General features: G+C 35.6%; 2 protein-coding genes across 4 annotated transcripts; both read left to right on the top strand.

Annotated features, from left to right (window-relative positions):
• Positions 1-430: 430 nt before the first annotated feature.
• On the top strand, positions 431-2,794 carry LOC106337386 (protein PLASTID MOVEMENT IMPAIRED 15). 3 transcript variants are annotated; one of them, XM_013776483.1, is made up of 4 exons: positions 431-642; positions 760-897; positions 997-1,830; positions 1,870-2,794. In XM_013776483.1, the coding sequence occupies exons 3-4, from the start codon at positions 1,243-1,245 to the stop codon at positions 2,632-2,634; spliced, it is 1,353 nt and encodes a 450-aa protein (XP_013631937.1). In that variant the 5' UTR covers positions 431-642; positions 760-897; positions 997-1,242; the 3' UTR covers positions 2,635-2,794. The 3 variants fall into 3 exon arrangements, with proteins under 3 accessions (XP_013631937.1, XP_013631935.1, XP_013631936.1); XM_013776481.1 differs by having other exon boundaries at positions 997-2,794; XM_013776482.1 differs by lacking the exon at positions 431-642 and having other exon boundaries at positions 664-897; positions 997-2,794.
• A 2,284-nt stretch (positions 2,795-5,078) lies between these two features.
• Positions 5,079-7,037, top strand: LOC106338770 (nuclear transcription factor Y subunit C-10). The gene is given in 8 exon segments (XM_013777670.1): positions 5,079-5,222; positions 5,864-5,942; positions 6,038-6,125; positions 6,189-6,263; positions 6,265-6,410; positions 6,536-6,603; positions 6,687-6,748; positions 7,025-7,037. Coding segments are annotated over 8 exon segments (675 nt in total).
• Positions 7,038-11,443: the final 4,406 nt, after the last annotated feature.

Genomic DNA, 11,443 nt, shown 5'->3' with positions numbered 1-11,443 from the left:
CAAATATTTATATTTGTGATTAATTTGGACATTATGATAGGTTTTCAGATTTTTTTTTCTGGTTACTCGTTCGTGTTCGACTAATAACACCTAGAGTTCAGATTTGTTTTGTACCACCATACAAGAACCATTATGGTATTTCTTATATTTCTAACCGGGTACAGATTGTTTTTTTTTTTTTGGTTCAGTTCGGACTTCGAGTTATGGATTATATGCCCACAGCTATTTTATATAAAGAGAAAATGCGATTATAACAAGTTTTCACCGAAAAATTATCATGCGCTTTGAAAGCACGGATCAAAATCTAGTAAAACTTAAAGTTAAAACAAAAAAATCTATTTTAAAAAAAAAACACCCCAAAACTGCAAGTCTACAACCTGCCATCTACAAATCAAACCCACCGTAAATTATGGACAAAGTCATTCAATTATCTCTTAATTTTTTTTTCTTAACTGCCTCTCTCTCTCCATTGCTGCTACTTGTTCACTCCTTGTCCTCAGATTTCGTCTCTGGTGTCCCAAGGAAACAAATCGTCAGAATAATGAAAAATCGAGCAAGAACATCATATCTACCAATCATTTTCTTCTTTTTTTTTATTTTTTTTTGCTTCACACCACAAGTTGCTCCTTATCTCCTTCACAGGTACCTTTGTTTACTCGACGAAAATGTTTTTATTTTATGCTCAGAAAATATTTTATTTCCAGTTTACATTGTTAGAATTTGTGATTTGAGTTTTTTTTATAATCTTTCTTCTTTCAGTGAGAACTCTAGAGAACACAAGCAATGGCGAATTCCAACGTAGGGACGAAAACCGCAACAGTGAAAGCAGAGACAAGCATGTACAGATAACACGCTGTTACAGACAGCTTTCATCAGTTCGGTTTACCAATCGTTAAGGTGAATAAACCAAAGATATCTTAGTTAGACTTTGTTTTAGTAGCAATTGTGTAGATAGAGTAAATTTATTTATGATAATGATGATTCTTCTGTAACCAGTCATCTTCACTTGTGGAGGATCTGCACAAGTCAAGAAGGATACTTGATGGTTACATTGAGAGTAAAAGAGATTCAGAGTCTGCAAGAGAAAGAGCTGAAGTGGAACTTTCCAATGCATTGGAGTTGGTAAAGGAGCTCATATTGCTGATAGACAGGTCGAACAGTAGTAAAGAGTTCCATAAAAAGTACACGGGAGCTTTAAAGATAGATATAAAGGTTGAGGAAAATGGTGATTACGCTGAAGTTATGAGAGATTTGGAGACTGCGAAGGAAGAAGTGAGTAGGCTAAAGCTTGATGTAGATTCTGTTTTGGGAGAGAAGGTTGCACTAGAGAAGGAAGTTGTGAAAACAGGGTTTAATATGAAAGAGAAGTTGAGATTGTTGGAGAGTCTTAAGAAGGAGATAGAGGTTGCTAATGAGGAACATTTTTTAGTCGAGTTAGGAAAGATCGATGCATCGATGGAATGTAAAGAGATAGAAAGGCTGAGAGAAGGAGAAGAGGTTTTGGATTTCCTGGTGGAAAAGAATAAGAAAATCAAGAAAATGTTGGAAGAAGCAGATAGATCAAAGGGTATTGAGCTTGAGTTGTTTGAGACGACTTCGGATGTTGAAATGTTACAGACACAGCTAAATCTTTTCAAGAAAATGGAGAGGAGAGTTCACACGACAGGTAAGAGCATGTCGAGATCAAGCCGTTCTTTTGAAAGAGGAAAATGTACTTTAACGGTTTTGAAAGAAGTAACAGAAGAGACTGAAGCGAAAAAGGAGGCACTTGCTTCTCTTAACACAGAACTCTTCAAGCTCATGATGGTTATGGATGAGTTGAGAAAGCAAATCAACCAAGCCAAAGAAGAAACAGGTCAGTTCAACAAAATATTACGGAAAAATGATGTTAAGATTCAGAAACTAAATGCAAAGATGATTATGGCAAAATCGAAACTGGAAATAGCATTGTCGGCCAAAGAAAGAGTTACCTCTCTTGCCGACAGTCTAGCTGGTTCACTTGAAAAGTTAAAGAAAAACAAAGAAGCTGCAAAGCAAGAAGAGTGTCTTCTGATAGCACAGAAGACGGTTACAGAGATGGAAACACAAAAGACCAAACTCGAAATAGACGAAAAGGGAAGAGAACTGAATTCAAATCTGGATGAGCTTGAGAAAGCAAAACAGGCTGAGGCTTTAGTACTTGAGAAGCTCGAGTCCCTCATAGAAGACAAAATGGAGAGGTTTGAGTATGAGTATTTGAGTAGACATGCTTCTCTAGCAGAAGAAACTGCAGAGAAGGAAGTTGCAGCAGCTGAGGCGTGGGTTGAAGCACTCAGGGCTAGCACTAAAGCGGTATTGATGAAGACGGGAACTTTGATGAGAGAGAGTGGAATGATGAGAGTGGAAGAAGAGAGACAAGTGTTTAGGACGGCAAGGTCGTTTTCTACAAAGAGACTGGCCGAGGACGAGACACATATGTTTAAGGGGATCCCGGAAGCGGCTGAAAGCTATCTTTCTCCTAAACTGGTTAGAAAATCAACACCGGTGCAACGAGGGAAGTCAAGAAGATGCTCATCTGCTGGGACTCCGACTTTCTTTGTAATCAAGAAGAAGAAAGTTCCGAAACTAGTCAAGATTTTTAGTCTGAAAAGGTAAAAAAGTTGTAGAAATACCATGAAATGCTTCATATTGTTGTGCATGATCATATCTTCACATCTTATCACATATTCGTGATAGTAAGTTTAGTTATTCAATTTCTGCATGGTCATATCTTCACATCTCATCCCATATTTGCGAAATGATTCATATTCTTATTCATTGTTATGCATGGTCGTCATATCACTATGACATTATCAGTATGACATTCTAATGGTTTGAGTTTTTCTTTCCTGAAAAACATTATTATAAATCTCTACCACTTAGTATGTTTATACTCGACATAATTTGGGATTTTGTGAATCAAAAAGTTAAAGGTTTAACGTTTCTCATACATCGTCAAATTTGTTTATTGAAACATATTTGAACTCTTTTAACTAATCTGATACATGTACTTGCTTTTCAAAAAATTGTGAAATGATTAACCGATATATATATAGAATATTATTAAAGATACTTATTATCAACTCATGTTTATGTATAGACCAATATATAGATAGTTATTTATGATTACTAATTTCATATTTTCACATATATTGTATATACGAACATGTTCATTCTTTTTAATAAAAATCAAATTTGAAGCTGTTGTTTCTTGATCAAAACTATTTGAGATACAATAGAACTTCTATAAATTAATACTCTATCAATTAATAATCTCTATAAATTAATAATCTCGATAAATTAATAAATTTCGCAGGTCCCAACTTGGACTGATTCAAAATTTGACACAAATGAATAAAATAATAAGATAATATTTTTTTAAAGAAAATCATATGTAAATATATGGTTCTATTAAAATTAGAAATTAAAAATTTATATGTATACATATTTTATATAAGTAAGAACCTATTATTATTTTGTTTGTTTTAAATTCACAATGAAATTATCTTTATATTTTCTTAACACTTAATATATTTTTTATATGATTTAGTAATATTATATCTAAAACCATATTTAAATTCTATGCAATATATATTATATACACCAAATAATATAATATAATTAATATAAATGTCAAATTTTAAAAAATAACAATTAATGTCTATACACTAAAATCAAATATTTTTTTTATCTTAGAATAATATATCTTAAAATAAAAAATCAATAAGGAAAATTTTGTAAATTAGCATCTCTATAAATTAATAAAATTTCAAATTCCCAACATTATTAATTTGTAGATGTTCTACGTTTGTCATAATTAAAATATTAAAACCGGCCCGAAGTGATCCTTGTGGTTGTGCTAGAGGTATGTATTACCCACATCCACTGTAGGAGGCGCGGTAGTAGAGACCACTAACTGAATAAGCTCTGCATCATCTGATCTTGATGAGGAAAACTCTAATTTCCATTCATAATCGTCTGACCAACCGCAGCATCAATAAGAATTCTGAAATCCCTAGGTCTTGTAGGTTTAGTGATAGTAATTAAGGGACCGAGTTCAGTCCAGTAATCATACCAGAAGGAAGCTCTGATGCCGTAGCGAATGGCACGTCTAAGGAGATTGAATAGCATAGGATTGAGCCGTAGCATATCTCTTACTGGTCTTGAGAATCAAGACGCGTCATCTGTCAGCCGAAACTCTCTTTTGCCAAAAACATGAGTATTAATCCAACCAAATGCCTGACCATCCCTCTTCTTTAGGCCAACAAATATCAGTCCAAGAATTTCTGGCTTTTCCTGCATGTAATCCTACTATATTTTTCTAAAGAAATGCAGTACATAGAGAAGCAGCCTTCAAGTGTATTGTTTCGGAAGGAAGAAAACTGAACTTCAAAAATTGACTATACCCTTCACAGTCAATGCAGCCAGCCTTATCTTGCCCGCAAATGAGAGGAATTTCATAGTCCAACAATGAATTTTTGGCTTTTAAGCCAATGTCTTAGTATGAGGATAGCATACTGATATTACCACCCAATGTAAGTTTGAATTCATATAAGCATTCTGTAACAAAGTTTCATGATAATTTACATATGCTATTAGCTACTTGACCTATTTTCAAATTAAATTTATAGCAAGTGTCATTCAAAACAATTTTTTCATATAAAATATTTCTTTTACCCACCCAAATTAAAATAATAAATACTAGTGGATTTCGGTAATCAAATTAAGATAGAATTGATCAATTAATTCTTTTTTTTTAATTTTTATAAATAATGTGAACTCTATATATAAACTGAAATAGAAAGAGTACCATCATGATGAAAACACAAACACAAGAAGAGTTTTGGACTGAATAATACTTTCACATTACCTCATTAGAGCGGATTACATCACAATATATAGAGTCCAACGAAGGATCTAGATACATTTGAATACACACCTGTTAAAGCATAAAGTAGCTTAGCCAGCACATAAAGATTGTAGCGGACTGTAACGGTTACGGATAAGGCTCTCCGTACTTCTCTCCTTAGCTCTACAACATGACAAAATCCCCTTCGAAGATGGCAAGTGAGGAAGATGAGTCTTGGGCTCCTCTTGGGCGACAATGTTGTGGGCCTGTCTTACACATGAAGCTTCGCGCGTTGCTTTTACCAAAAAGGTCTGCGAGTGGTTCTTTCTTATGTAAGTGTCACGAGCTCCATGAGGTAAATCCAAGACCATGATTAACCCGGGGTTCTTAGAGTGGAGTTCTTAGCGAAAGTTAAGAAACTGTTTCTTATCTTTTAACTAAAAAAGCTAAGAACCGGTTCTTAAAGTCTTTATTTAAGAACCGGTTCTTAGCTTTTTTAGTTAAAAGTTAATAAACAGTTTCTTAACTTCCGCTAAGAACACCATCCTAAGAACCCCGGGTTAATCATGCTCTTATTACTAAAGTTTCAGCATTTAATGTTTACATATTTGTACCAAAAGGTGTTCTTCATTTTGAAGGGAATCTCTTTGTCATTGATTATGGCTTAAATGATTACTCATTACGTTACTATTCAAGCTCCGTATATGAGCCCATGCTCTCCTCATCCGCTACACCTTCACCCGTTTCTCATAATCTGTTGTGAAGTATAACATGAAGAGGTCAATAGTTGCAAGCTCATCCAAGTTACCAAATGCATCTGTCAAAGCATCTCACATCAGGATGGAACCTGTTGCGCCATATTCACATAGCATGATGGCAATGCCTTGTCATACATCAACAAGAAATGCAAGCTCATTATGTCATTGCTCTCCATTGTTTTCTCTTGAATTCTTTTGATTGTCCGTGTCTTTAACCTTTTGGTTTTGAAATGGACAGACTGAGGCACTTTCGTCATTGGAAGCTGTTCTAAAGGCATTTTGGGATAATCTGTGGAATCAGCTTCAATACTTCACAGGTGACTAATAATCATGAGCTATCCAGAGAAGCTAAACAAAAAAAAAAATAGTTTTGGTGACGACTGAGTCCTTGACTTGTTTTGTTGACTCACAGGTTTCAACTGCTATTTGCCGCTATCTAGAGTCAAAAAGATTTTGAAAACTGATCCTAAAGTCAGGGGTATGATAACATGAAAGATTTCGCAAAAAATATTGGTAATTAGAAAACTTTTAATGGATATGATAAATATGATTTTTCAGATAAGTAGGGACGCTCCTGCGTTGTTTTCAAAAGCATGTGAATACTTAATTCTAGAGCTAACATTACGAGCTTGGATGCACTCAATCATGCACTCGTCAGACCATACAGCGTTGTGATGTCTTCCATGCCGTAAAAAATTCAGAAACTCATTGTTTCCTGATCGATCTTGTTCCATTTGGACCATACTGCGCCATGCATCACAGCATCAGGTTAGCAATCTTACATGGTGAATTAAAAAAAAATCATACAGTATTGTATACATACTTCACTAAACATTGCATTCATAAAGGAATAAAAGTTTTGCTAGTTTAACTATTCAGGGTGTGCTAGAACATGCAGAGCCTGAGAAAGTGTTGCCTCCTGCTAAAATGATTTTGCCAGACATGAATGTTGCAAACGATATGAACCAGATTAAGCAGGTAAATCAGTATACACGTTCATTGATATTACCTTAAACCACACAGTTTAAAGTGGTACTAAGTAAAATTTCTACTTAATGCAGGAGAATCGGATAGACAAGCCCTTTAGCGATCATAAAGGGTTTGATCTCAACTCTATCTCTAGGTATTCTTATGGAACTTGTAATCACACAACAACTGCAGTAGTGTATAGGATTCTGCTTGTACATACATTGTAAACAGAGACAAATTAATATTATATCTATAAACTAGTGACTGATGAACAATTTATTAACAAATTGTGTTTGTGCATAGAGAAGAGCAAGTGATATGAAGTATCTAAGCGTTTCCATTTGCCAGTTGCAGTATTTTGATCATCGAGTGTGTTTTAGTTTCATATTTTGCTGTTTTAGAGCTGTGAACGGATGCTATTGTTTTTTAGGGAGTTTCCTTAATGAATGTGAAAAATAGCTAATAAACTTTTAGACTATAGAATAGAAGAAATACTGAAGAATTTAATTGTTACAGCGGAAAATTTGATGCATACACCTGTTGAATTTTAGATTCTGCAGTGAACATGATTCTGAAAGAAGCCAATCAGGAAAATATACTTAGCTGAAGAAGTAAACAAAATTTGAAGAAGATCATCCAACAGTATGTTCCCCAAATAGTAACTCAGTAAAAAAACATAAAACTATAATATTTTAAATAAGTTGAATCACTGAACTAGGTGTATTTATTAATAATACCAATCCCAATTAATTTCGAAAGCTGTGAATCTCTATTAAGTTGAAAGGTCGTGTTTTCATCCTTTAAATTGCATTATTTGAAAAGAAGTTGTCAATTTATATTTGTATATTTTCAAATTATGAATTTAAAATGTTTTAGATTTAAGAGTTGTATCTTTTCTTAAAAATGATATATTAGATTTCAAAAATTGTTAATTATCCCAAAAGAATGTTTTTGTACAATTATTTGTTTCAAGAGTTGTGTATTAGCTAGTGTAAAGAGTCATATCTTTCTACAGTAAAACTATCTTTTAAAAATACCTACCTATAAATTGAAAATATATGACTATTCATATAGATATTCGAAAAGTTCTTAAAATGGTTAAGGTGTCTTTCTATAATAAAAGTGTTTTTAATTAATGTGTCTATTCAAATTGCATTGTAAAAGTGTCTTTTTAAAATAACTATCTATAAATTGAAAGATCTGACTATTTATATAAAGATTTGATTTTTTTTTCCAATAATTAAGGTGCTTTTCTATAGTAAAAGTGTTTTTTTTTAACTAGTGTGTCTATTCAAAATATATTGTAAAACTATCATTTTACAATATCTATAAATTGAAAAAGATGTGACTATTCATGTAAATTTTGTAAATCTATAAATATACATGTTCCTTAATCATATGGAACACTTGACCGCATAACAAACAAACACTAGCCCTTAATGATTATTTTAACATCTTTCATTGTTTCCCTTATCATAACCGTACGATTTGATCAGATATCATATACATATATAACATACTGTACGTGTATGCTTCATGTAATCTTAAGAAAAATACTATCTTAGTTTTCGTATAGTGTTGGATCCAATCATAAATTTTTATAAAAAATAAATTATGTTGAAAGGTCATGAATTCCTATTAAGTTGAAAGGTTGTGTTTTCATCCTTCAAATTGCATTATTTGAAAACAAATTTGTCAACTTATATTTGTGTATTTTCAAATTATGAATTTAAAATGTATTAGTTTTGAGACTTTTATCTTTTCATAAAAATAATATATTAGTTTTCAAAAATTGTAAAATATCCCAAAAAATGTTTTTGTATAATTATTTGTTTCAAGAGTTGTGTATTAGTTAGTGTAAAGAGTCATATCATTCCATTGTAAAAGTATTTTTTTTTTAAAATAACTATCTATAAATTGAAAATATACGACTATTCATATAGATGTTTGTAAAGCTTTTAAAATAGTTAAGGTGTCTTTGTATAATAAAAGTGTGTTTTAACTAATGTGTATTCAAATAATTGTCTATCGTCACTAACATAAATAAGTAACAAATAACTTCAAAAGGGAAGTTAACACTTCTGTAACACCCGACCGCCCACGGTTAATGGACCATCCACGTCTGCTCTCTCAGCCCCTAGGCCCCACCCCGTTCCAATGGTCAGTCCGTTAATTTTCCAAGGCTCGAAATCATTGTTTACTACCCCTGCAATCACCACATGACCTTTTCTCGTGCTTTGGCCTCACTCGCACGGTATCGCGACTCACTTCCCGATAGGTCACCCATCCTTTCACTATTCCAGCCCAAGCACGCTTAACTCTGGAGTTCTAAACGAATATGTGACGGAAAAGGTAAGTCAACTTTGGTGACATAGGTTGCCAAATCAATTCTCTTAAGCCTTTTTCATATAGCACAACTCGAGATGTTACGCATTGCACTACGCCTCTCTGGTTAGAACCGAAATGGCTAACCAGCTATGATACCACTTGTAACACCCGGATTTTCTGAAATAACTTAAACAAATAAAAAGTCTGAAATCTTCATTTATTACTTCTCAAAAGTCAACTCCAAAGTCGTAAATCCAATAATAAAGATAAAAACATAAAACTGAAAGTCTGAAAAGAAAGAAATAAACTTTCAAAAGCACCAATCCAATATCAATCACTCATGTTCGTCAATCTCACCTGAAAGAAGAATAAAAGAGGGGTGAGTAACAGGGGAATCACTCAGTTAGGTATATGATGCTAAACACGCAAACCATTAACTCAGATAATAGAACTCCCACTATGGAAGTTTAAGTCTAACATGAACAACCAAGATGCCTAGAGCATCACAAACAACACCCAATGCGCTGATAGTGCATAACTAGATCACAAGCCCGCATTCTCCTCATACGGATACATAATACGTAGCGTCGCTAGCACAGTCTGTCGCTGTACCCCCGCCCACTCCAGTAGCGTTGATGGTACAAACTTCCCTGCACCACACGCCTATCACCAATAGCGTCGCTAGCCCAGACGTCTCTGAACCCCTACCTGCACAATCAAAGTAGCGTCGCTAGCCCAGACATCTCTGAGCCCCCGCCCGCGCACATAGTCCCTACTCATAACTATGTATACTTATATATATATATATACTTATATTTTATCGCTTAACATCACACAATCCGATCAACAGTTGAATCCTTTAGACCCCTAATTCCGTTTACAATGAATGAATTAATTACCAATCAGGATTCAAATAGACTCAATTCAAACCGACGGATCATGATCCGAAATCTAAACTACGATAAAGAGAATTCTACACTGGTATAGGATTTACAGAATAGACCCTCACTTATGAGTCCTCACTGACTCCATAATTAGGTTGTTGGTGTGCCTGGCGTTACTCGAACCCAAGACCTCACCCTTTAACAACTCGCTCAGGACAAGCTGTCACCAATTATGGAGTCAGAGAGGACTCATAATGGAGGGGTTGGGGTCGTTGCCCTGCAGGGCTGTGAGCCTAGGGTCCACGGGATCGGTGGGGTCCACGAGACATGTTGTCACATAAAAGTCGACTTTTATTGTAACAACCCGCCCTGTGGGAACTACCCGCCCCGTGGACCCCAGGCCTGCCCTGCAGGGCACCGATCCTAACCCATCACATGTGAGCCATCACTGACTCCCTCATGTAGGTTATTGATGCGCTTGGCGTTACTCGAACCCAAGACCTCACCCTTTAACAACTCTCCCACATGACAAGTTGTCACCAATTGATATGCAGCTCAATTGGTGACAGTTTTTCCTGTGAGAGAGTTGTTAAAAGGTGAGGTATTGGGTTCGAATAACGTCAAACACATCAATAAACTACATGGGGGAGTCAGTGAGGGCTCACATGTGAGGGGTTAGGGTCGGTGCCCTGCAGGGCCAGCCTGGGATCCACGGGGCGGGAAGTTCCCGTGGGGCGGGTTGTTACAATGCTCAATTGGTGACAGCTTATCATGTGGGAGAGTTGTTAAAGGGTGAGGTCTTGGGTTCGAGTAGCGCCAAGCGCATCAATAACCTACATGGAGGAGTCAGTGAAGGCGCACATGTGAGGGGTTAGGGTCGGTGTCCTGCAGGTCCAGCCTTGAATCCAAAGGATGGGTAGTTCACACGGGGCGGGTTGTTACAATTTCTCCATTGCAAGTTACTATCGCGAGAAAATCTCGTTTTATCTTTTTCTCTCTCTCTAGCAATTGCGTTTGATCTCTCTCAGAGGTGCCTCCCCAGACACCTGATCCAGGCCTCCACACCTCTCAGTTTCCTTCCCTTCTCCTCTTTCCATATCTGCCCTCTTATTCACTTAAGTTCCTCTAATTACTTTGCTTGTCCACGAATCTTCAGGTATAAGGAATTCAGATATTTTCTTAATGAGTCTTTGAACTTTGCTGGTACTGAGGGACATCCCTTATCTATCTCTTCACCTTTTCCTCCTCTTGTCACCAACTTCACAGTGAGTACTGTCACTCCAGATACGAAACCAGCTCTTTTTATCGACAAAAAAAAGCTCTATCTACTCTGTGTGGGAACCGAAATTCGCACTGTCGATTTCCGTTTAAATTAGGAAACTAGGAAAACCCTAATTTTCCAGAGGTCCCGGAGATCTGTTAATACCACACGCTAAGCAATCAGAACACGATATATCAACGACAAAGTACAAAAATCGTAATAAGAGAGCAAAATAGATCTTATTCCGAATCCGTGTTTGATCGTTAAAACAAGGTATAAGCTTGGGCTCGAGAGCTGTCGGCGAGATTCCTAGTTCTAGCAACCCTAAGACGGCTAAACCTAATTGAGTCGCAGCTCGAAATAACAAAAACGGAAA

Source organism: Brassica oleracea, chromosome C4, assembly GCF_000695525.1.
Source record: "Brassica oleracea var. oleracea cultivar TO1000 chromosome C4, BOL, whole genome shotgun sequence".
NCBI classification, from domain to species: domain Eukaryota; kingdom Viridiplantae; phylum Streptophyta; class Magnoliopsida; order Brassicales; family Brassicaceae; genus Brassica; species Brassica oleracea.
Note: the sequence above shows the minus strand (reverse complement) of the source record. Positions and strands in the feature narration are given on the sequence as shown.

What these genes read in the sequence shown, in the direction of transcription:
- LOC106337386 (XM_013776481.1), top strand. Translation starts at nt 1,243, where the DNA reads ATGAGAGATTTGGAGACTGCGAAGGAAGAAGTGAGTAGGCTAAAGCTT.